Consider the following 25705-nt stretch of genomic DNA (forward strand, 5'->3'; position numbering starts at 1 on the left):
GTAATTAAAAGAAATAAAAACAACTAAAATTGGAAATAAAACTAATTTTATTAATGAAAATAATTATACAAAATATTAAAAACACACCTGGAAATCAAGATTACAAGGAGATGGAGAGAATTTGAGAAGAAGAGAGTTGTAGAGAGATGATTAAAACATAAAAATGAGGCCTTATTTATAGAAAAATAAATTCATAATCCAGTGCTTTGTGGTCCATCATAGGCTTCATGCATGTGCTCCTCACAACCCTTAGATCAAGATCCAATGGCTGGTCAAACTTCAAAAGTCAACATCACACATGGCATCATTTGACTCGTCCGATTTGCCCAAAGAACGGTTGAGATTTGGCGGGTTAATGGGTGGATCGGGTCGACCCGAATACAAAGATTCGGATCCTCCAACTTGCTTCACCAACCATTGCCACGTGGCACAATCATGGCCATTGAATGATGAACGGTTGAGATTTAGTCAAGATTGCCAGTTATCCCATGCACTCATATCTATTGTAAGCTCATTTCATCATCCAATCAGTGCTCGGTCAACAGGAAAAGTCAACTTTTTTTACACAAGCCCAATTTTAAGCCGATCTTGACTGATCTTAAGGTTTTCGGACCTCCGGAATCCAAATTTGACCTCCGTTTATTTGTTTGGAGCCTCGAAGTACGTGAAATTAATAATTTTCCTAATAAACACATAAAAATACACAAAATTAAATATATTTAAAACATAATTAATAATTCATAATATATTACATAAACACAAATATAAATTATAACATAAGCATAAAATAACATATTATCGCTTGATAACTAAACAATTTTTAATACTAATCACACCCCCCAACCAGCTTATTGCTAGCCCTCTAGCAATTAAAGCGTTATATTAAGATTTATAAAATTCACATGCAAGTTAATAGTTGTTCATCTATCCTCTAAATTACCAAATAAATGAACTCTCCCAAATTCCTTTACCACATTGATGTTCACTCATTATCCAGAATATCATCAAACCTTCTTTTGTGCTCAAGTAATTAACACAATACTTATGGGGCTTCATTAAAAGAAAAACAACATTTTCGTTCTAAAATTCATTAGAAATTATATCTTTAGGCAATAGATTATTCACACATTTTTTTTTTATATTACATTTCTAACCCGTTTAGCAAGCTTTAGGTCAGTGACTCCCAGACCAGTTGGCCTTAGGGCACTAGGTGTTGAAGCACCCCTACGGACTTAATTACTCGGGTTTCTAATAAACAAACAATATATCTATTACCCATGTAGCGAGCTTTAGGCCAGTGACTCCCAGACCAGTTGACCTTAGGGCACTAGGTGTTGAAGCACCCCTATGGACTTAATTACTCGGGTTTCTAGATATAACAAAATTAAAAACTTTTTTTTTTTTGATTTTTTTTTTTTTTTGGAAATATACACTTTCTACTACCTTAGATACTATTCCTAATAAATCAAAAGAACTAAATGCTGTAAAATTTTAACTTACAACCCACTAGTATGTGTCATAATGTGTGTGTGAAGAATGATTCAATAATACCTGTTAAATGAGTAAACAATTAAATAACTTAATAACTAAGTGGAGAGTTCACAAATTTGAGTAATTCAAAGAAAAGGGAACAAAAACAACTTACTATGAATCTCAAAATCAAAATATAATACAACAAGACTATTAGGATGCGTCTCAAAAGTCGTGACTCTTTACACGGCCATCCTAGACAAAAAACAATTTTTTTTTTGATTTTTTTTTAACAAAGAAAAGAAAAGAGAAAAGAGAAATACAACACACATATTTAAAACATACGTCAATTATCCCCACCCCACGACCTAATCTAAACATTATCTTAACATTTTATAATTTTACAGATATGCAAAAAAATAAAAATAAATAAATAAATAAAAATAAAAGAGAATAATAAAAGAAGAAGAAGAAGAGATCTCACCTGAACTTAATGCAGAAGCTTAAAAGTAGATAACAAAGATGAAGAAAAAGTCAATTTTTTTTTTTTTTAACAACACTCTTAAGATTAAGAAGATGCGTTTCTAGAGAGACTACATTCTCTATATCCTGCCATCTTCGACTCAAATTTGTCCTAAGTTAGTCTTTACAGAAAAAAAAAATGTTTTTTTTTTGTTTTTTTTTTTTTGTAAACACATAACCAGGACCAAGACATTCCACAATTATCAACTATTCCCTCCCCCCAACCTGAAAAAGACATTGTCCTCAATGTTTTAAAAGGAAAGAGAAAGAGTGTAGAAGACATCACATGAACACTACAACAGAAAATATTTACAAACGAAGAGTTAAATTTAAATCGTACTTCTTATTACTGCTACTGTTACCGTTACCATCATTAGTCGACCAATTCAGTGCAACAGTCTGTGGATCTGGCTCTGGTGTATAAGCTTGTAAAAGATCAAGTAACTCATTAGCAGTAGAAGCAGAGATAAATAGTTTTTTTACAGAATGTGGAACAAAATGATTCTTTATTGCATGATTAATAAAAGTTAGCAAGCCGTCATAAAAATCATTAACATTTAACAAACCGATGGGTTTTTGATGAATGTTCAAGTGGGCCCAAGATGCAAATGTAATTAGTGCCTCAAAAGTTGCAAGATCTCCTGGCAAGAAAATAAAAGCATCAGCATGATTCATCATTTCAGATATTCTCTCTTGCATACTTGATACCACTAATTCTTCTCCAATTGGTGGGCCAGACATGCACACTAGCGGTTTCATGGGTTTTGGGATAATGCCGAGTACTTGGCTTCCTCTGGTAAAAACAGCTTCTGAGACAAGTCTTGATAACCCTCGTTCACCTCCTCCATATACAAGATGCAGTTTCCTCTCTGCTATGACACGACCAAGATCTACAGCTGCCTGAACGAACTCTTTGTACTTTCCATAGTGAAACCCAGAAAGCACACAAATGTTTTTGAATTGTTTACTCGAAGATGATGCCATTGGACTAATTTTTCAAAAACAAGTTGTGAGTGTTTGAAAAATGAGCTCATATTTAAAGATCTTGGTAACATAAATAATGAGAAACAGCTGTAAATGGGTTGGCAATATTTGTCAAATGACGAGTAAAACTCGTGGCTCAATAATTCAAAAACAAACAGTAAAAAGAAAGTAATGATTAGAAAAAGCAAACAGTAAAAGAAAACCAAATATTTATTAAATACAAAATCACATCGTTAAATGCAATAATGCAAATGATAAAATAACAGTAAAGTAAAATAACAGTGAAGTGAAAGGATATTTACTGGTAGTTGTGATTGTGGCTCACATCTTCCTCTGGTTTTACGTCCAGTAACGGCTTGAACGCCCTCTATGGGTCGAGGATCGGCTTCCCATCCAGTTTTCTTATAAACTGGCAAACAGGGTCTTTTTGAGTCAGATTCCCAAGACTTAACTGTGCACTTTGTTTTTGGAATAGTATCCACAAATTGTAAATCTCACGTTGCACAATTCCGCTTCGATGCGTCTCAAGAGATCGTAAGATATCATCTAACGATTCTTTACTCATGCCATCTTTAACGAATTTAATTTTATCTTCACGAGTATCAGAAACCATTCCTAAAGATTTACAATCTGGTCGTTTGCAACCAAGTCTCACACAGTTATGACATTTTGAGCCAAGTCGTTTAGCTCTCCTTTTCTTAGCAAACGTACTTTTACCAAAACCAGGCATGTAAGAAACAAATTGACCAGAAAACTCACCTGCTAATCGGACCTTTGCTTCAATTAACCAACGAATGTCAGAAGGAATGCCATTGATCATTAACAAACGCAATCGTTCACAACGAGCTTTGTAAATTTTCCTGAGGGCATTCTGAGGGAGAGAAGGAAAATGCTTATGGAGTTTATGTTGTATTTCTTCCATGTTTGATTTTGGGGTTTCAGTTATTGTGGGAAACTGAAGATACCGACTTAAGAAGTCACGGAGTACCATTATCCGCCATTTATACGGGAAAATAAATCAAAACACACCAAAATCAAATCTGCAAAATCAAATCAAGCGTGAAAGCGAGCAAAAAGAAGCACACAATATAAAAGGAAAATGAACTTACATTCGTCCTCTCATTGAGTTAACCTCAAGCTCCATTTGAAATTCATATATGCCACTCTCTACTGTTCTGAGTTGTCCCTCTAGATCCTCAACATAGGACACGAATTCTGGTGGTTGCAGATCCCAAAGTGGATGTGATTTACAGCTTTGTATCAGGCCTCTTAAGTGAAATTTTATACGCCGAAATCTTTTAAGATGTGCGAGCAGGTATTTTCTCATTGAGGTGCTCATGATGTAAAATGAAAATTGATGAGAGAATGTACAACTGTCAAACAAACACGCTTACACAAGAAAAACAATGTTAAAAAAAAAACTATGTACAGTGCATCAATCTAAGGGAAAAAAAAAGTCAAACAATGAAATGGTAAAATAATAGTAAAACAAAAAAAAAATCATTAAAAACTTAATCAAGAACTGGTGGGTCATCCAAATTAATTTCGGTGTCCTCGTCACGTGGGTGATGTTCCAGATATGGTTTTAATCTTTGACCATTAACTTTAAATGTGACACCATTATTTGGATTCTCAATTTCTATGGCCCCATATAAATATACATTTTTTACAACAAATGGGCCACTCCATTTTGACTTTAACTTTCCTGGAAATAAATGAAAACGAGAATTATAAAGCAACACTTTTTGACCAATCTCAAATGTTTTTCGAAAAATTCTTTTATCATGAAATGCTTTTGTTCTTGCCTTAATAATTCTTGAATTTTCATATGCATCATTCCTTAATTCCTCAAGTTCATTCAATTGCAATTTTCGCACATTACCAGCATCAACCAAATTTGAATTAAAAGCTTTAATAGCCCAAAGTGATTTATGTTCAAGTTCAACAGGTAAATGACAAGGTTTACCATAAATTAACCGATAGGGTGACATTCCTAATGATGTTTTAAATGCAGTGCGGTAAGCCCAAAGTGCATCATTAAGTCTAAGAGACCAATCTTTTCGGTTTGGGTTAACCGTTTTTTCCAAAATTTGTTTTATCTCCCTATTTGCTAATTCAACTTGACCATTTGTTTGAGGATGATAAGGGGTAGCAATTTTATGTGTAATTCCATATTTCTTCATTAAAGACTCAAATGACTTATTACAAAAATGCTTACCTCCATCACTGATAATGGCTCGAGGGATTCCAAATCGACTTAAAATGTTTTCTCTTAAAAATTTAATCACAGTTTTACTGTCATTATTTCGACAAGAAATTACTTCAATCCATTTTGAGACATAATCAACTGCAACTAATATATACACAAATCCAAAAGATGATGGAAATGGACCCATGAAATCAATTCCCCAACAGTCAAATATTTCAATTTCAAGTATGGGATTTAAGGGTATCATGTTTCTTTTTGTAATTGATCCCAATTTTTGACATTTTTCACAACTTTTGCAAAATTCATATGTGTCTTTAAACATGGTAGGCCAATAAAATCCACACTGCAAAATTTTAGCAGTAGTTTTTCTTGAAGAAAAGTGACCACCACATGCTTCAGAATGACAAAAATTAATGACACTACTTACCTCATTATCAGGAATACATCGCCGAAAAATTTGATCTGGGCAATATTTGAACAAATAAGGATCATCCCAATAAAATTTCTTTACTTCAACAAAAAATTTCTTCTTCTCTTGAGCATTCCATTGCAAAGGCATTTTACCTGTAACAAGAAAATTAACAATATTAGCATACCATGGCATTGAAGTAACAGAAAATAAAAATTCATCAGGGAAAGAATCATTTATGGGTGTTATATCATTGCAGAATTCGGATGTGAGTCTTGATAGATGATCAGCAACAACATTTTCAGCACCCTTTTTATCTTTGATGGTAAGGTCAAATTCTTGTAGTAACAAAATCCAACGAATTAATCTCGGTTTGGCATCCTGTTTACTCATCAAATATCTCACAGCAGCATGGTCAGTAAACACAATAGATTTAGAGCCAAGCAAATATGAACGGAATTTGTTTAATGCAAATACCACAGCAAGTAATTCTTTTTCAGTTGTAGAATAATTCATTTGAGCACTATCCAAAGTCTTGCTCGCATAATAAATCACAAAAGGCTTACCATCCCTTCTTTGTCCTAAAATAGCACCAACAGCAAAATCACTTGCATCACACATTAATTCAAATGGCAAAGACCAATCAGGAGATTGCATAATAGGTGCAGATGTTAAAAGACAAATTATTTTTTCAAAAGATTTTTGGCAATCATCATTCCATTCAAACGGTGCATCTTTTAATAAGAGGTTACAAAGTGGTTTAGATATGGCACTAAAGTTTTTTATAAACCTCCTATAAAATCCTGCATGTCCTAAAAAGGATCGCACATCTCTAACTGTTTTTGGTTGTGGCAATTTAGATATGACTTCGATTTTTGCTTTGTCAACTTCAATTCCTTTAATAGAAACAACATGACCCAAAACAATTCCAGAAGTAACCATGTAGTGACATTTTTCCCAATTCAACACGAGTTCTTTTTCAACACATCTTTTTAAAACTTTCTCCAAATTATCAAGGCAATCATCAAAAGAATTCCCAAACACAGTCAAATCATCCATAAAGACCTCTAAACAATGTTCAACCATATCACAAAAAATGCTTAACATACATCTTTGAAATGTTGCAGGAGCATTACAAAGCCCGAATGGCATTCTTTTAAATGCAAATGTTCCAAAAGGACATGTGAATGTGGTCTTTTCTTGGTCCTCAAGTGCTATAGGAATTTGATAATAACCTGAATATCCATCTAAAAAACAGTAGTAGGGATGTCCTGCTACTCTTTCTAAGATTTGGTCAAGGAATGGTAATGGAAAATGATCTTTTCTAGTGGCTTCATTTAATTTTCTATAATCAATGCACATGCGCCAACTAGATGTAATTCGTGTTGGAATTAATTCTCCTTTTTCATTTTTAACAACAGTGATTCCAGATTTTTTTGGCACTACTTGTGTAGGACTTACCCACTTACTATCAGAAATAGGGTAGATAATTCCCACATCAAGTAATTTAAGGACTTCTGTTTTGACTACCTCTTTCATGTGTGGGTTTAATCTTCTTTGAGGTTGTTGACATATTTTAGCATTTTCTTCCAAATTAATTCTATGTGTGCAGATTAAGGGATTAATGCCTTTAATGTCATTTAAAGTCCATCCTATTGCATTTTTATGCTTTTTAAGAACAGTTAGTAACTTACCTTCTTGGTCGCTTGTTAAAGTAGAAGAAATCACAACAGGATAAGTTTGTTCTTCTCCAAGAAAAGCATATTTCAATCCTTCAGGCAAAGGTTTCAATTCCATTTTAGGTGCTTCTTGTTGTTCTGTCTTTTCAATACTTCCAAGCTCCTCAAATTTTGGCTCGTCATCATAATTTTGCGAAGTCTGCATAGAATCAAGCAACGAATTTATATTAGAAATATCAAGTTCAAGTTGCTTATTTGACTCAATTGAATTAACTAAACAAACATTAGAAAGTTCAGAAAAATCCCCTTTTTGAATATTTTCCTCGATACAAGATTCAAACAATTCCTTTTGTTCATCAATATCATCTTCATTCTCATTTTCTTCATTAGGTTGCCTGCACATGTTGAAAACATTCAATTCCAAAGTCATATTCCCAAAGGATAAATTCATTAAACCATTCCTACAATTAATCAAAGCATTAGCAGTTGCTAAAAATGGTCGACCTAAAATTACAGGAATTGGTTTGTAATTATTCACAACAGGTTCAGTTTCCAAGACAATAAAATCCACAGGATAAATAAATTTATCAACTTGTACTAAAACATCTTCCACTATTCCTTTTGGTACTTTAACGGATCTATCGGCAAGCAAAAGTGTAGTTGAAGTTGATTTTAACTCACCAAGATTAAGTTGAAGATAAACTGAATATGGAAGCAAATTAACACTAGCACCAAGATCTAGTAAAGCATGCTCAATTCTGTGGTTACCAATAATACAAGAAATGGTAGGACAACCAGGATCTTTATATTTCAACTTATTATTAGTAGACAGAATTGTACTTACCTGTTCGGCCATGAAAGCACTCTTTCTTACCTTCAATTTCCTCTTAACAGTGCACAAGTCCTTTAAAAATTTGGCATATGAAGGAACCTGCTTGATTGCATCTAATAGAGGAATGTTAACTTTCACTTGCTTAAAGATTTCATAAATTTCAGAAGAGTGGTTTGATTTCTTTGGTTTATTCAATGCATGCGGAAATGGTGGTTCAAGTGGAACACTAGTTATTTCTTCACTAGGTGTAAGTTCATTTAGTCATTCCTTACCCTTTGAATTTTCATAAGGTTCAGGCATAGGTCTATCAACAACCTTACCACTACGAAGAGTTATAACTGACTTGACTTGGTCTGTGGGTGAATTTTGTTGAATTTTAGGATTTGGTTGTGGTTGGGCTGGAAATTTTCCTTTTTCTTGAATGGTGAGTGCAGAAGCAATTTTAGCAAGAGTATCTTTCAAATAAAAAAAAGTTTGTGCATTTTGATTGTTAATAACATCTTGCTTTCTGATGAATGAATGCATTGTGTCCTCCAGATTTTTCCAAGGTGGTGGAACATATGGTGCATAAGGATGAGGATTTTGAAAATTTTGTGGAGGTGGTGCTTGTGAAGATTGTGCATTATTATTATTCCTCCAACTGAAATTCGGATGATTTTTCCAACCAGGATTATAAGTCTGTGAATATGGGTTTGGTTTATTGAAAGTGTTAATGACATTAGCTTGATCATTTAGACATTCTTTAAGTGCAGGCAAAGTGGGACACTCTTGAGTGAAATGATCATTCGAATTACATATGTTACATGCAATTTCTTGAACAGATTTTACTTGATCACTCTTTTTATGCTCCAAAGCTTCAACTTTCCTAACTAGGGATGCAAATTTTGCTTGTAAATCATGATCTTCCCTAAGGTTATGGATTCCTCCACTAGATGGAGATGATTGTTGCTTATTTGTCAATTCAAAAGTTCCAACAGTATCCCAATGTTGTGCATTTTCAGCTAATTGGTCAAGGTAATCTAGTGCATCTTCAGGATTTTTATCCCTAAATTCACCATTACACATCATTTCAACAACCTGTCTACTTTGGGGTATTAAGCCTTCGTAGAAATAAGTGACCAATCGCCAAGTTTCAAAACCATGATGTGGGCATATGTTAAGCAACTCTTTAAACCTATCCCAACATTGGTATAATGTTTCTCCATTTTTTTGAGTGAAAGAAGTGATTTGCCTTTTAAAAGAATTTGTTCTATGAGGTGGAAAGAATTTTTTCAAAAACTGTTCTTGCATGTTATTCCAAGTTCTTACTGATCCAGATCTAAGGTTTTGTAGCCAAGTTTTAGCTTTATCTTTTAATGAAAAAGGAAAAAGCTTTAATCTAATTATGTTCATGCTACAATTTTGGTCCGTGTATGTATTACAAACTTCCTCAAAATCTCTTAGATGCAAGTACGGATTCTCAGATTCTAAACCATGAAATGTTGGTAAAAGTTGGATAATACCTGGTTTAAAATTGAATCGAGATGCTTCTGGAGGAAATACTATACACGACGGTGCTCCGGTTCTGGTTGGATTCATGTAGTCTCTCAGAGTCCTTGGTTGATTCTGATCATGCCCATGTTGAGATTGGTTGTCTCCCTGATCAATTTGAGGATTAAGTTCGCCCAAAACATTTTCGCCTTCATTCTCATCCATGATTGGTGGTGGAGATTGAGATCTACGAATTAACCTGCCACTTGAAGATCGAGACCAACGTCTCATGCAAGGGTTATGTTATAAAGATAATATTTACACAAATTGATAATAAAATAAAATAAAAAATTAAATATGCAAATAATATAAGTGTACAAAAGAAAATTAAATAACAATTTTGGTGGTTGAACCCACCAGTTAACAATATAAAATAAATGCAAAAGAAAGAAAAAGAAAAAATGGTAGTTAAACCCACCAATAAAGCAAAAAAATAAAATAAAATAAAATAAACGCAAAATAATAAAATAAATAAATAAAATGGTGGTTGAACCCACCAATAAAAAAAATAAAGCAAAAAAAAATACAAAATTAAATAAATACTGAAAATAAAAATTAGGAGTTAGTAGTTAGTTTGGTGGTTGAACCCACCAATAAAGCAAAAATAAATAAATACGAAATTAAATAAATGCAGAAAATTAAATAACTGAAATTAAAAAAGTTAGCAGTTAGCAGTTAGTAAGTTAAGAGTCAGTAATTAGAGTTAGTAGTTAAAGTTAGTTTAGTCCAAAATATGTCCAAATATGTCCAAAATATGTCCAAATATGTCCAAAATATGTCCAAATATGTCCAAAATATGTCCAAAGTATGTCCAAGTCTTAATTATTTTGAGGAATTTCGTCTAGGGATTCTATTGCAAATTATTTTTAATTTTATGGTCAAACTGTAATTTTTAGAAGTTTAGAATTAGTAATTTGGGATGAAAGTGAAACAGTTGAAAGATATCGGGGTCCGAACGTAATTACCAGAAGATTGGGCTGGAAACGGAAATTGTTGGGGTGAAACTAGAATTATGAAAGATATGGGGACAAAAGAGAATTTAAGAAAAGAAAAAGGGGGTAAACGAAATTTTACATATAAGAGAAAAATAAAAAACGGAAAAACAAACCAAATAAAAAAAAACTTTTCCCCGGCAACGGCGCCAAAAACTTGACACAACTTAAAAGTAAATTTTAACTCCCAAGTATAAGAGTGTCTTGTTGTATTATAACTCGGTGAGTCCGAGGTCGATCCACAGAGAAAAGATTTAATTAGTTTATTTTATTTTATCTAAAAATTGAAATTAAAACTTGAATATAAACAACTTAATTTAAATGAAACTATGGAATTGAACTAGTTAGGGTTATGGATCCACTCTTAGAAATAAATAAAACTTAATAAATTCTTTTTGCCAATTTATTTTAGATTTATTACCCAAAAGATTAATTATACAAATTATTATTATTTTCCCTTTAATTTTATGATGGATTAAGTATTTATTGTGCCAAAATTTAATTTGTCTACAATAAGGCAAAATACCATTTCACCATGCCTTATATTAAGATCTTAAGAATTTATTGTGCCAAATTCATTTGTTTGTCTACAATAAATCAAAATTTCAAAATATAAAACATGTATAAAATTAAATAGAAAATAATTTAATTTATAAAATTAAACATAGAATTTGATTAAATCATATTTATTTCTTAAGAGTTTCACCTTCCCCTAACTAATATTATTTAGTTAAGCATAATTAAAATAAAAAGTAGTAAAATTGAATTACTTGTAATTAAAAGAAATAAAAACAACTAAAATTGGAAATAAAACTAATTTTATTAATGAAAATAATTATACAAAATATTAAAAACACACCTGGAAATCAAGATTACAAGGAGATGGAGAGAATTTGAGAATAAGAGAGTTGTAGAGAGATGATTAAAACATAAAAATGAGGCCTTATTTATAGAAAAATAAATTCATAATCCAGTGCTTTGTGGTCCATCATAGGCTTCATGCATGTGCTCCTCACAACCCTTAGATCAAGATCCAATGGCTGGTCAAACTTCAAAAGTCAACATCACACATGGCATCATTTGACTCGTCCGATTTGCCCAAAGAACGGTTGAGATTTGGCGGGTTAATGGGTGGATCGGGTCGACCCGAATACAAAGATTCGGATCCTCCAACTTGCTTCACCAACCATTGCCACGTGGCACAATCATGGCCATTGAATGATGAACGGTTGAGATTTAGTCAAGATTGCCAGTTATCCCATGCACTCATATCTATTGTAAGCTCATTTCATCATCCAATCAGTGCTCGGTCAACAGGAAAAGTCAATTTTTTTTACACAAGCCCAATTTTAAGCCGATCTTGACTGATCTTAAGGTTTTCGAACCTCCGGAATCCAAATTTGACCTCCGTTTATTTGTTTGGAGCCTCGAAGTACGTGAAATTAATAATTTTCCTAATAAACACATAAAAATACACAAAATTAAATATATTTAAAACATAATTAATAATTCATAATATATTACATAAACACAAATATAAATTATAACATAAGCATAAAATAACATATTATCGCTTGATAACTAAACAATTTTTAATACTAATCAGGTGGAACTTGAATCTGGTAAAAAGATCAAGTGTTTGAGGACAGATAATGGTGGAGAGTATACAAACGGCGAGTTTCTTGCTTTCTGTAAGCAAGAAGGTATTCAGAGGCAGTTCACAGTGGCATACACTCCTCAACAAAATGGAGTGGCAGAGCGGATGAATAGAACTCTTACAGAACGGATAAGAGCTATGTTAATGACTGCTGGTCTACCCAATTCATTTTGCGCAGAAGCAGCCAAAACTGGCTGTTATATAGTAAATCGATCGCCATCTATAGCTATTGGGCTGAAGACAGTGATGGAGATGTGGACTGGAAAGCCAGCTAATTATTCCTACCTACATGCATTTGGATGTCCTGTGTATGTGATGTACAATGCCCAAGAAAGAACAAAGCTGGATCCAAAATCTAGAAGATGTATCTTCTTGGGGTATGCTGATGGAGTAAAAGGGTATCGTCTGTGGGACCCCACTGCCCACAAGATCGTCATCAGAAGAGATGTTATCTTTATAGAAGATCAACTGCAAATGAGAGATGAGGATGATGGCACTGCAAAAGAAAAGTCAAAGATTGTGCCGGTATATGTCGAAAATAATCTAAAAAATTTATATTCTTCTGAAGCAGTACCAGAGCACGAGGAACAAGAACCAGTCGAGTCCGAGGCTCCAGAAGTTCGTTGGTCAATGTGGCACTCGGAGTATGTCACAGAAATCAATGTTGTATACTGTCTTCTAACAGAGGATGGAGAGCCTTCAACTTTCCATGAAGCTTTAAACAGCTCAGATGTTGCTTTGTGGATGACAGCAATGTAGGAAGAAATTGAAGCTCTACACAAGAACAAGACATGGGAACTTGTACCACTACCACGTTGTAGAAAAGCCATTGGAAACAAATGGGTCTACAAGATCAAACGTGATGGCAATGACCAAATGGAGCGGTATCGTGCAAAATTGGTGGTGAAAGGATATGCTCAGAAAGAAGGTATTGATTTCAACGAGATATTTTCGCCGGTGGTTTGACTCACAACAGTCAGAGTAGTCTTGGCGATGTGTGCTACATTTGACTTACATCTTGAGCAGTTAGATGTGAAAACTGCATTTCTTCATGGAAAACTTGAAGAAGAAATATATATGCTCCAACCAAAAGGTTTTGCAGAAACAGGAAAAGAGAACTTGGTCTGCAGGTTGAATAAATCTCTATACGGTCTCAAACAGGCGTCGAGGTGTTGGTATAAGAGATTTGATTCCTTCATTATGAGCCTTGGATACAACAGACTCAATTCAGACCATTGTGCATATTACAAGAGGTTTGAAGATAGTGATTTCATCATTTTGCTGTTGTATGTGGATGATATGTTGGTAGCAGGTCCCAACAAAGATCGAGTCCAAGAATTGAAGGCACAGTTGGCTAGGGAGTTTGAAATGAAGGACTTGGGACCAGCAAACAAGATTCTAGGGATGTAAATTCACCGAGACAGAAATAACAGGAAGATTTGGCTTTCTTAGAAGAATTACTTGAAGAAAATCTTACGACGCTTCAACATGCAAGATTGTAAGTCAATTTCTACCCTACTTCCTATTAATTTCAAATTATCCTCAAGTATGTGTCCAAGCAATGAAGCAGAGAGGAAGGAAATGTCTCGAGTACCGTATGCATCAGCAGTGGGAAGTTTGATGTTCGCTATGATATGTACTAGACCGGACATTGCACAAGTAGTGGGAGCAGTCAGTCGATACATGGCGAATCCTGGTGGAGAGCATTGGATAGCTGTGAAGAGGATTCTAAGATACATTAGAGGAACCTCAGATGTTGCATTATGTTATGGAGGATCAGAGTTTACTGTCAGGGGCTATATGGATTCAGATTTTGCAAGAGACCTTGATAAAAGGAAATCCACTACTGGTTATGTGTTTACACTTGCGGGAGCAGCTGTAAGTTGGGTTTCGAAACTGCAGACCGTTGTGGCTTTATCTACAACAGAAGCAGAATACATGGCAGCTACACAAGCTTGCAAGGAAGCTATTTGGATACAAAGATTATTGGAGGAGCTAGGGCACAAACAACAGAAAATTCCTGTGTTTTGTGACAGTCAGAGTGCCTTGTACATTGCAAGGAATCCAGCCTTTCATTCCAGGACAAAGCACATAGGAGTTCAGTATCACTTCGTTCGTGAAGTAGTGGAAGATAGAAGTGTGGATTTGCAGAAAATCCATACCAAAGAGAACCTAGCAGATGTTTTGACCAAGCCGATAAATACTGATAAGTTTGTCTGGAGTAGAACCTCTTGTGGCTTAGCAGAAACGTAGGCAACATGATTATGGCGAAGCAGAAAGGATGGTGTGGAGATTGATTGATTCTCAATCTAATCTCCAAGTGGGAGAAATGTCAAATAAAGTGGCCATCTAGATGATCTAAAGCTGCCATCTAGATGGTCAGCAACAATTTTGTTCAAAGAAGACGAAGAATTTTGCAGCAAGTTTGAAAGAAAAAGAAGCACACGGCTTTGACATTTGAAAGAAGAAAAAGAAGGTAAAAAATAATATAGAATTGATTAATAGTGCCAAAGCTTTCTCTATAAATAGAAACGAAGAGAATAAGCAAATGCATTCCATTCAGAAAGCAATTTAGGGAGTTGAGAGAGAGTTCAAGAGCTTGCATTTATAAGCTCTTGTTACAGTGATTGAGAGAGTTTGGGTGTATTGGGGTTTTTGGGAAGTGAGCTAAAATACTACAATACTTATAACTCCTTTTCACTAGTAAAATATTTCCTTCTGTCTTCGCCCGTGGATGTAGGCTAAAAGCCGAACCACGTAATTTCTGGTGTCCTCTATTGTGCTTGTTCTTTATTTTCCTTCTAATTTCATTTTAGCTGCGGTCTTGCTTCATCCACCAAATTTCCTAACAGATGCTCCAACAACGATAATAGGAGACATTTCGGCTGATAAATTTTCCTTAATGTGTAAGAGAATCTTTGCATAATCTGCCAAAGCTTGACCAGAGTTGAAATATCCACGAAGAGTTGCATTCTTTAGGGCATCTTTGCGTGATATAAAAGGTACTGATTTTCTATAGAACCGATGCTGCATAAAAAATCGAATTAAAGAAAAAAAATCCATCACAACTTTTCAGTTCATATTGTAGAATATTCTGATTAAGATTTGTCTTTATTATTATTATTTTGTATGGGAACTCTATTTCAATTATTATCAAGCTAGCCTGATAACAGATTCTTTACTTACCTCTATGTAAACTTGTAAGGCTTTAAATCAACGAGCATTATCAGTAAGCCATCCAGTGCCACCAAGGTCATCATCAAGACTACTCTCTTTACCAAGATATGCCAATATCGGCGCCGCCGTGGCTCCACCACCACCCCAATGTTTGAAGTTCAACACATATCTATGAGAAAAAGTTAAATAACTTTGTGGATTATAGTTAAAGTGATCAAGTATTTGATCATCATAATAAGTTTCGAGATCACCCTTTGGTTCTGAAGTTAATATTTTTTTACTAGGGTTTAGAAAAATAGTCTTTCCACGCACAACACCAAGCTTTGGGATGTTTTTTAATGGTGAAGTGGAAGCAAAAGCAAAATTTGTGAGGAGAAGAAGAAAAAAGGCATGGAAGCCACCGACCTTCCATGGCAAAGTTGTAAATCCTTAATTAGCAGGATGATTATGTAAATACAGAAGAAATAGAATTAAGATTCGGTTATAAATTCAGCTTCAGAATCGACGTGTTTTTTAATCTATTCTGGATTTTTTATTATCCTATCATATAATCATTGGTGGTTTTAGTTTTATATTAGTAATGATCTTTAGTTTTCATAAAATTATGGTTTTTCTAATATATATTGTTATCAGTTTCGTAACTAAATACGTTGCGGTGAAAATTATTAAGTCTTTCCTTAGTAATTAACTAACTTGACATACGTAGTTCTAATGGTTGGACACATATTTCTAATTTAATTAACTTGTAATTAATTATTTGCTAGTAATTAACTTGATTTAGTATGTGGTAAATACATAATTTTGATAAAATCAGTAAAAAAATAGTAAATTTTCTATCATGTAAGTGTAAAATTAAAGATATAATTTTTTTTAATTACAATAGCTAATATTTACTTGATACTTTAATACTGTAACTTTTAAACTAAGCTACCCAAACATGGTTGTAATTTTCTATAATCATGCTACCAAAGATGTCAGGATTCCAATCATTGTTTACGAGGCTACTATATATGTTAATCATGCTAATGCTATAAGCCTTGGATTGGAAGTAATGTAAATCCAACCGTTGGGTAACGTAGCTAGCCTAATTACACTTTATTAAGAGAACAATACAATTAACAATAGTCTCACATGAAAGGGTGGCAATTCATTATCCGAATTTGTGAATTAGACACTAACACATCATATCGAGAAGATTTTTTATGACTATTATGACAACTTGTTCACGTCCAACAAACCATCCCAAAGCCAAATGGAGAATGCACTGAAGATCTGCCTCGCAAAGTCACTGAAGAGATGAATGCCCAGCTAAATCAGCCCTATACAGAAGCAGACATCACAGAAGCTTTGAGCCAAATGCACCCTACAAAAGCCCCTGGTCCAGATGGCCTTCCAGCTGCTTTCTTCCAAAAGCATTGGAAATCAGTAAGTCAAGGTGTTACTACCACATGCTTGCAGGTCCTAAATAACAAAGGTAACCCTACTCCACTAAATCATACTTACATAGCTCTGATTCCAAAGGCTGAAAAACCTAAGAAAATGGCGGATTTTAGACCGATCAGCCTATGTAATGTAATTTATCGGATAATTACAAAAACCATTGCCAATAGGTTGAAGCTGGTTTTGAACGATGTAATCTCACCAGCTCAAAGTGCCTTTGTTCCAAATAGGCTCATAACCGATAACATAATTATTGGTTACGAATACTTACATAAAATAAGGCTTAGTATGGGGAAAAAACATGGGCTAGTGGCTTTGAAATTAGACATAAGCAAAGCATATGACAGGGTGGAATGGGACTTTTTGAAATGTACCTTAGAAAAATTGGGATTCTCGCTTGGCTTTGTTGAATTGATAATGCAATGCATAACTACCTCTTCATTTTCTGTGCTGATAAATGGGGTGGCTAAAGGGCTGATCCAACCTCAAAGAGGATTAAAGCAAGGATGCCCATTGTCCCCATATCTTTTTATTCTCTGTGCAGAGACTTTTACAAATCTTTTACAGCAAGCAGAATCTCAGCAACTGATTCATGGGATAAAATTCAGCAATGAACTTTCCATCACTCATCTTTTGTTCGCTGATGATAGTTTGATTTTTACAAGAGCCACAAGGGAGGATTGTACAAATTTAAAGAAGATTTTTTAGTGTTATGTTGCAGCCTCTGGGCAGATTTTCAATTTCGAGAAGTCGTCTATGTTTTTCAGTGAGAGTACCAAGCCGTAGCAGATTTCCTCAATTACAACCATCTTCCAAATTCAGGTGGTATCCAGGCATGCAAAATACTTAGGGCTGCCCTCCATGGTGGGTAGAAATAAGACGAGTTTTTTTAAGGATATCAAACTCAGAGTTCTTGGAAAGATTTCGAGCTGGCAAGCAAATTTGTTCTCTTGTGGGGAGAAGGAGGTGTTGATAAATGATGTAGCTCAAGTGGTGCCTGCATATGCCATGAGTGTGTTTAAGCTCCCCCTAGGACTTTGTGATGACATGCAAAAGGCAATTGCTAGTTTTTGGTGGGGAAGCAGCCGAGATCACAAGTCAATCCATTGGTCGAAATGGAATAATTTGTATCAAGCAAAGAGTAGAGGTGGGCTGGGATTTCGAAACTTGTCCAGCTTTAATTAGGCCTTAGTAGCAAAGCAGAGCTGGAGGATCATCCAAGAGCCGGAGTCACTGGTAGCAAGAGTCTTAAAGGCAAGATATTTTAAAAATTCAAGTCTGATGCAGGCTCAGTTAGGCTCATATCCTTCCTTTATATGGAGGAGTATTTTATGGGGTCGAAATGTATTAGAAAAAGGGTTGCGCTGGAGAATTGGAAATGGTGAGCAGCTGCTAGTGTATCAAAGTCAATGGATTCCTCGATCTATAACTTTTCAGCCAATATCCCCCCCATCATTGAGCCCAGATACAATTGTTGCAAAGCTGATAAGTGAGGAGCAAAGCCGGAAAGAAGCTGTAATTAGGCAACATTTTCTAAAAGAAGATGCTGATCAAATTTTGAAAATCCCTTTGCCAAGACAACCAAAACCTGACCAAGTGTTGTGGCACTATGATAAGAAGGGTAATTATTCAGTTAAAAGCGGTTACCAAGTGGCTATGAAAATGAATTTTCCTGAGAAGCCAAGCTGCTCGAGTGAGAATGATAAGTATTGGCATGCTATTTGGTATTTGCAACTTCCGGAAAAAGTTAAAATCTTCATGTGGAGGGCGGCAAATAACTTGTTGGCAACGGCAGGAAATCTTTGGAAGAGGACAGTGGTGCAATTCCCTTGGTGCCAGAGATGTAAGTTATCAAAGGAGACTATTTTTTCACACTCTCTATGAATGCAAAGCTTCAAGGAAAATTTGGAGGCTAACCCCTTTTGGGGAGGATATTGAGTTTAGCAATGGAAGAGATGTTCTAAGCTTGCTGTAGGATTTGAATGGAAAAAGGAGAAAATCTGAGATGGAACTGATTGTTGCTGTGTGCTGGAGCATCTGGCACTCAAGGAAGCTTTTCCTCTTCAAAAACAAAAAAGAAGATCCCCAGCTATCAGTTGCAGCAGCAGAAGCAATGGTGCAATCTTATAGCAGAATCCAAATGCCCCAAATGCAAAGTAACTCCCAGCTGAGTACTGCTAATCAGAAACAATGGAAACACCCTCCAGAGGGCTGGTTCAAAGTTAATGTTGATGCAGCAGTAGGAGTGGAACAACAAAGAGCTGGCCTGGGAATTGTTATAAGGAATTCAGGAGGAAAGTTTATAGCTGCAGCAATGAAGCCCTCAAAGTTTATTGGCAAGATTGATTTTGCAGAAGCTGAAGCTATCAGGCTCGGGCTGGAGATAGCAGAAAATGTTGGATGCTTTCCACTAATTGTGGAATCTGACGCCCAGGAAGTGGTGGACTTAGTCAATTTCAAGAAAAGCTCAAGAGCTGAAATATTCTGGGTTGCTTCTGAAATGCAAGACCAAGTAAAGAGGCTGAACCAGGTGAAAGTAGAATATACCCCAAGAGGGTGCAATACATTAGCTCATTCTCTTGCAAGACTAGCATTAGAGCTAAATGATTTTGTTTTTTGGGTAGAAAATATACCCTCAAATTTTTTGTACCTATTCACACAGTTGGATAAATGAAAGTAATACTTTCTCTCAAAAAAAAAAAAAATTATCATGTCAAATCTCTGTATCCTCTTCACTAATCAATTCGTTTTTGCACTTTGACTTCCCCACAGGGAATTCTTAATTAATTAATTTATTTTTTTAAATAAGTGCAAAATTTATCCCGCCGAGTATAATCAAGGGGTGCACGTCAAGACAAAACAAGCAACAGCTGCGACATGGTTTCAGAGTCATATCATCTATAAGCCAAACGTGTGTCTGCTCAATTAGACACCATAACCTCTAAAGACAAAACAAATGCATGCAACTTACCATAAAAAGATGAATGACGAAGTCATTATGCAAACTAGAAGAAATGTAAACTGATAGGCAATAATTGAAATAAGATGCGAAATTATTTATAACACAATTAACAATTCAACAATCAGATGTGTTGATTTATTTTCAATCTGACTTAGACACTATGTTATATTTTATTATGTTTTAATATATATATATATATATATAAATAATCAAAAAATTATATAAAATTCACCATGAAAATAAGGAAAACGAAAAAAAAAATCGAACGGGCCCGCTGATGGATCACCAATGAACGAAAAAGAGCAACTGAAACAAACGAAATGCAATGGCATTTTGGGGAATCTATCAAAAGCTGATACCCTTTTTGCCGATTCCCAGCCAACCTCTATAAATTGCCCGCAATTGGAAAAATTCGACCAAAAAAAAAAACAAATTCACTTCAAAAAGTTCACACACACTCACACACACGCGCGCGCGCGCGCGCGGAAGCCTACTTCTTCTTCTTCTTCTTCTTCTTTCAATTCTCTGGTAAAACGCAATATTTTTTTGTCGTTTTTTCTTCCTGTTAATACTTAATGCTTGGGCGTTTTGTGTATAATGGAAATGGAGTCTCGTGTCTGATTTATTATCGCAGGGAACGATGAATTATGCTGATCTAAATCGACGTATCACCGTTAAGGTAACTATATAATTTTTTAATTTCAAATTCATTTCTTTCTTTTCTTTTGTTTTTTAAAAGAGTAATATTAGCTTCAACTGTGATGCTGTTCAGTAGCAGTGCTGACCTTTTTATTCATAAATGTCTTCAGATATTTCATAATATGGAATATTCTTCTTTATTCTGTTCTATTTATTTACTGGTTTTAATGTACATATTGTCGAGGAGCTAAATACGCGAGTATAAAAATTAACTTCAACTGATAATTGGTAGTCTGATTATGCCATTAGTTTTATCGAGTCCACGTTGATTCAGTTTGTTGTTTGATTTTTATGTGGAACTGTTACTTGATTATACATGAACATTCACTTGTGCAAATTTAATAATGCCACATTATTTAATATTTAATTTTGAAGGCCACTTTTTTAGTTGAGGGCAGGGAACCACTACGATTCCATAACACGCTCATCTAATCACCTTGACAATAAGACTTCTCCTAGTCGGCAATTATTTAGAAATAACGTCTTGACATATGCTGCGGAAATTAAAGAATGAAGTAGACTTACGAAGTCAAGGTGTTTTTCTAGTCTACATATTTTAATTTGTGTAGAAAATTAGAAATATTCAATGTATAATCTGATTCTACACAAAGACTAATGCCCCAAGATTGTGATTGAAATGCTATAAGCAGCTTATTTTATAAGTTTAGATAAAAATGAAGTTTGATGGCTTCGTTAAAAGTTGTTTTTTTTAATAATTTTCTCTATTTTGACTGTAACTTTTAAAAACAAAATAGAGATTATTTTTATAAGTAACTTATTAAATAAGTTGCTATATCTTTTTAAATGTTCATATTATAACCTTAATATTTTAAGAAAAGAATAATTATATCTTACTTTTCTATAAGATCTAATATATAAATAAAAGACAATTTAAACGCATGTTTATTTTAGTCATTAAATAATACAACACATTCATAATCAAATTTACTAAACGTGAGCAAGATACTTTTTTAATCATCAACTTATTTCGTCCTCACGATAGAAATAACTTATTTTATCAACCACCGCCATCCTAAACTTGGTGCTAAGTCTCGTTTGGGATTGCATTAGATTGTCAAATAATTAAGAGAAATAGCTATTAAGGAGAAGAATAGGAAGAGGTTCGCCAGAAGCAATATACTCGCAAGCTTGGCTACTAATAAACGAAGCATACAAGCTTAAACACCTAAAATATATATATAGAGAGTAGTTTTTTGGTACGGGATCTTAAAGTGCGGGAAACATTAGGAAAATTTTTAAAACCTCGGGATTTTAAAGGCTTAATAATTAAAACACTTAAACTGAACGGTTTATGCGTTTTCCCGGACGTTCTCGTACTTTAAAATTCTGAATTAGAATATTTTTATATGTGTGTGTTGTTGTCCAAATTTTAATGTACTCGCAAGCGCACGAATCTATTGTTGTATAGATCAATGGTGACGAGTGTCGATCCCACGAGGAGGTGGATTTTAATTGTGTAGAATTAATTTTGTAAATGGGTGATTGGATTTGTGGTGGAAATGATTTGGAATATCCTAAAACTTAAATTAAAATGGCGAGAATAAATTCTAAAATTGGAATTGAAATTACGAGAATAAATTGAAGAGAATTCTATTAAAATGACGTACTTGGGTATCTGGATCCGTATCAACATGCATCATGGGCTAAATAATCCTTATTAATGCCAATTAAATCATGAGGGGGGAATCCACACCTCATGAACCACACTCTAATCAATATGGTGCTAAGGGCTTATCGTGCCAAATAATAATAACCTTGTACTAGAGGGCCGGTGAAACCAAGGCGGTACTAGACAAGATTAGTATTATTTGTCGACGAGAAGTCAAAACATCCACAAAAACTAGAGGGGAAGAGAAAATAAATTTACCAAATAAAACCCATGACACATGTTGAGACTTCACTTTCAACCCAAGCTTGAAAGAAAATTAGCTACTCATAATTGAACTAGGGGCAAAATGAGAATTTATTAAAATACGAAGAAACTACAAGATGGAGAAGGAATTACAAAAAATAGAGTCCAAAAATGGATTCAGAGATATCAAATTATGGGGGAGAGGCCCCCTTTTTATAGATACATCAAGTAAATCATGGCCATCGGATTAAAAACAGTTTGGACGCTCAGGATTGCGCCACGTCATCAGTCAACAGTACGCGGTTTGACCACGCGGATGAACAGTAACACGGTTTGACCTAGATGAATAGTAACGCGGTTTGACTCGGATGAACAGTAACGCGTTTGATTGAAAATAATCCTGTGTGATGCATGTACCGTACGCGAGATTTTTCGTCCACTGATAGGCTGCCACGTCACCATCAACAGTACATAAGAATTTTAGCCCAACAGGATCGTGACACCTCATCAGTCAATGCCACATCATCGGTCAATGCCACGTCATCATCCGTCTATGTGAACAATGTAGTGAACAGTAACGTAGACAGTACCGTACACGTGAATAGTACCGTACATGTGAATAGTGTCATTTTTCCTTTTATGCTCCTCCTAAGGTTTTCGACCGTCCTGAGTTCAAAAGTGATGTCCGTTTTGCCGTCTGATCTCTCCTTTATTGTAAAATGACTATAATGCCCCTAAAATACATAAAATACTTAATTAAAATAAAACACATGTAATTAAATCACAAGAAGGTTAAATACATAAAAGTAAGGGTTGTTAGTAAGACTTGAAATGTAAAATGACGGTCTTCTCTTTTATAAATTTACATTTTCTAACACTCAACACACCCCCCAACCAGCTTATTGCTAGTCCCTAGCAAATAAAGCGAAAACAAAATTCAAATTCAAAATAAATTTTTTTTTAATAAAAACACTCGTATTTATTCCATTAGATTAATAATAGCAATCAAATAAAAGTATAAGCATTATCTCCAGTCTAAAGCAACATCACACCCACATCAACCATCCACATGAATCAGCTCAGTAGACTTTGTTATAGCTACTTTCAAGAATGACATGTCAAACCCCAAAATCTCACTGGAAGTAGTGACACTCTCACAAAGAAATTAAAACCAATAAAAATAGTCACTCCAATGAATGGTAATTGAGAGAGAAAATAATAAAGAAGTGATATCACATGCTCTCACCAAGATGAAATAAATATGCCCTCAGCTTAGAAATAATACAGTCTCAAGTCAAATAAAAATGCTAGTCAACCCAATTTATTTATCTTTTTTTTATATTTATTTATTTATTTTTATTATGCACCACTACATCTCTTTAGCCCACATAACTAGCTTCTACTTCAAATTATAGTTCCCTAAAATCAGGAAGGACTTTTATTAGGATGTAACGTAGGCTAGGGACATGGTTAACAAAGAAGGGAAATAAGGAAAACAAAGTATATGTTTGAGAAAAATGCAGAGGACTTTTTTTTTTTTTTTGGGAGTTGCAAGGTGGATTTCACCTATTATTGTTATTTTTATTCTTTTGAAACAACAATTTTTTTCTTTTGTTTTAGCAACAACAATTTTTTATTTGAACTAGGCATAACTTCATTGTACAAAATGTTTATTTACATTTTTCTCAAACATAAATAGGTGATGGAACTTATAAGACATCGGGTAATACTCCAAATCGGAGTGGGTCAAGATGATAAGTTGACAAAGAAAAGGTTTTTTTTTTTTTTAAAGGCTCAAAAGGGTTAACTATGGATATTTAATAAAAGGGATGGCTAGAAAGGCTCAAACGGATCAAAGATGGCCTTTCCATCGTCTTTTAGGGCTCTAAATAATCATCCATATCTACTAGTTAGACAGGCCTCCAAATGTAGCAACACACTTTTTTTTTTTAATTTTACAATTTTTTTTAAGGATTAACTTAAAAGAAATCTAAAGATCGTGTATAAAATAATAAACTGCTAAACTGTATAGAGAATGGGCAAAAGGGTTACTCTCCAAGAAAATAATAGGTTCAACAACTCACTTGGCACTTATTTATGACATGTTCATTCCTTCAAGCAACTCATATTTGTCTCCGACATCAACATGTAGAGTAGCAAACATAATGTAACATCACTTAAGACCAAAGATAATACAAATACTAAAATTTGAAATTAATCATGTCATCCAATGTTAAAACAAATCACACAATTTTTTTTTAACAACATTCTACCCCCCAACCTATTCTAAACATGAAAGGAAAATATGCATGCAGAAATGTGAAAATGATGCATAAAAACTAATTAGAAAAGTTACACGTAAAATAATAGAAAACAAAGATGGTTTTTTTTTTTTTAAAGATGCGTTTCTAGAGGCACTACACTCCATATTCAGCCATCTTCGACTCAAAAGTTGGAAAATGTATATTTATAGAGGAGAAATTAAAAAGAAGAAGAAAAATGAACATCAAAACTTAATAAAGAAAAAAAAATTATTTTTAATTTTTTTGTTTTTTTAATTAATTAATTTTTTTTAAAACAATGAAGATGCGTTTCTAGAGTCACTATCCTCCATATTCAGCCATCTTCAACATAAAAAGTTAGCAATAGTTAGTTTCTACAACAAACAATTAGTAAAAACTTAACCAAAATTCCACAATTGTCGACTATTCACTCCCCCCAACCAGAATGAAACATTGTCCTCAATGTTTGAAAGGAAAGAAGTAGAGTTTAGAAGACATCACCTGGGTGGTGCAACATAGAAAATAATATTTACAAGCGGAGAGTTAAATCTAATTTGTACTTCTTACTGCGGCTACCGTTACCATCATTATTTGGATGCTCCAACACAAAGGTCCAGGGGTCTGGCTCCGGTCTATAAGCTTGTAACATATCAAGTAGCTCATTAGCAGTGTGAGCACAAATAAAGAGTTTTTTCGCATTAGAGGGAATGAAATAGTTTTTTATTGCATGGTTAAGAAATGCGATAAAGCCATTATAAAAGTTATTGACATTTAACAAACCGATGGGTTTTTGGTGGATATGCAGATGGGCCCAAGATGCTAGTGTGATAAGTGCCTCTAGTGTTGCAAGATCTCCTGGAAGGAAAATAAAAGCATCAGCATGATTAAGCATTTCAGTTATTCTTTCTTGCATACCTGAGACGACTAACTCTTCTCCAGTTGATGAGTTAGACGAACTGCCCAATGGTTTTAGGACTCTTGGAATGAT

General features: G+C 34.3%; 3 protein-coding genes, 1 non-coding gene and 1 pseudogene across 7 annotated transcripts in view; 2 read left to right on the top strand and 3 right to left on the bottom strand.

Moving 5' to 3' along the window:
* LOC102631492 (uncharacterized) overlaps window positions 1-25705 on the top strand; it is a 167683-nt gene that overhangs the window by 52921 nt on the left and 89057 nt on the right. For 2 of the 4 annotated variants that reach the window (XM_052439397.1, XM_052439401.1), the window contains exon 3: window positions 20498-20542. The gene's annotated coding sequence lies outside the window, so the exon portion shown is untranslated. Of the gene's footprint in view, window positions 1-20365; window positions 20392-20497; window positions 20543-25705 lie in introns of those variants that run through there. The other 2 variants (XM_052439400.1, XM_052439399.1) reach the window with 2 other exon arrangements.
* Window positions 1-25705, bottom strand: part of LOC102611904 (probable leucine-rich repeat receptor-like protein kinase At1g35710) — a 147257-nt gene that overhangs the window by 37731 nt on the left and 83821 nt on the right. The gene's annotated exons all lie outside the window — the stretch shown is intronic.
* LOC107177384 (probable cytokinin riboside 5'-monophosphate phosphoribohydrolase LOGL10) lies at window positions 2287-3091 on the bottom strand. The gene has a single exon (XM_052439414.1). It carries the CDS (start codon window positions 2974-2976, stop codon window positions 2302-2304), a length of 675 nt encoding a protein of 224 aa, XP_052295374.1. The 5' UTR covers window positions 2977-3091; the 3' UTR covers window positions 2287-2301.
* Window positions 4481-9881, bottom strand: LOC127901766 (uncharacterized; annotated as a pseudogene).
* Window positions 9241-9349, top strand: LOC127901965 (small nucleolar RNA R71). Its single transcript, XR_008054370.1, has one exon. It is a non-coding gene; the product is annotated as a small nucleolar RNA R71 (small nucleolar RNA).

Source organism: Citrus sinensis, chromosome 4, assembly GCF_022201045.2.
Source record: "Citrus sinensis cultivar Valencia sweet orange chromosome 4, DVS_A1.0, whole genome shotgun sequence".
In the NCBI taxonomy this organism is placed as follows: domain Eukaryota; kingdom Viridiplantae; phylum Streptophyta; class Magnoliopsida; order Sapindales; family Rutaceae; genus Citrus; species Citrus sinensis.

What these genes read in the sequence shown, in the direction of transcription:
- LOC107177384 (XM_052439414.1), bottom strand. Translation starts at nt 2,976, where the DNA reads ATGGCATCATCTTCGAGTAAACAATTCAAAAACATTTGTGTGCTTTCT.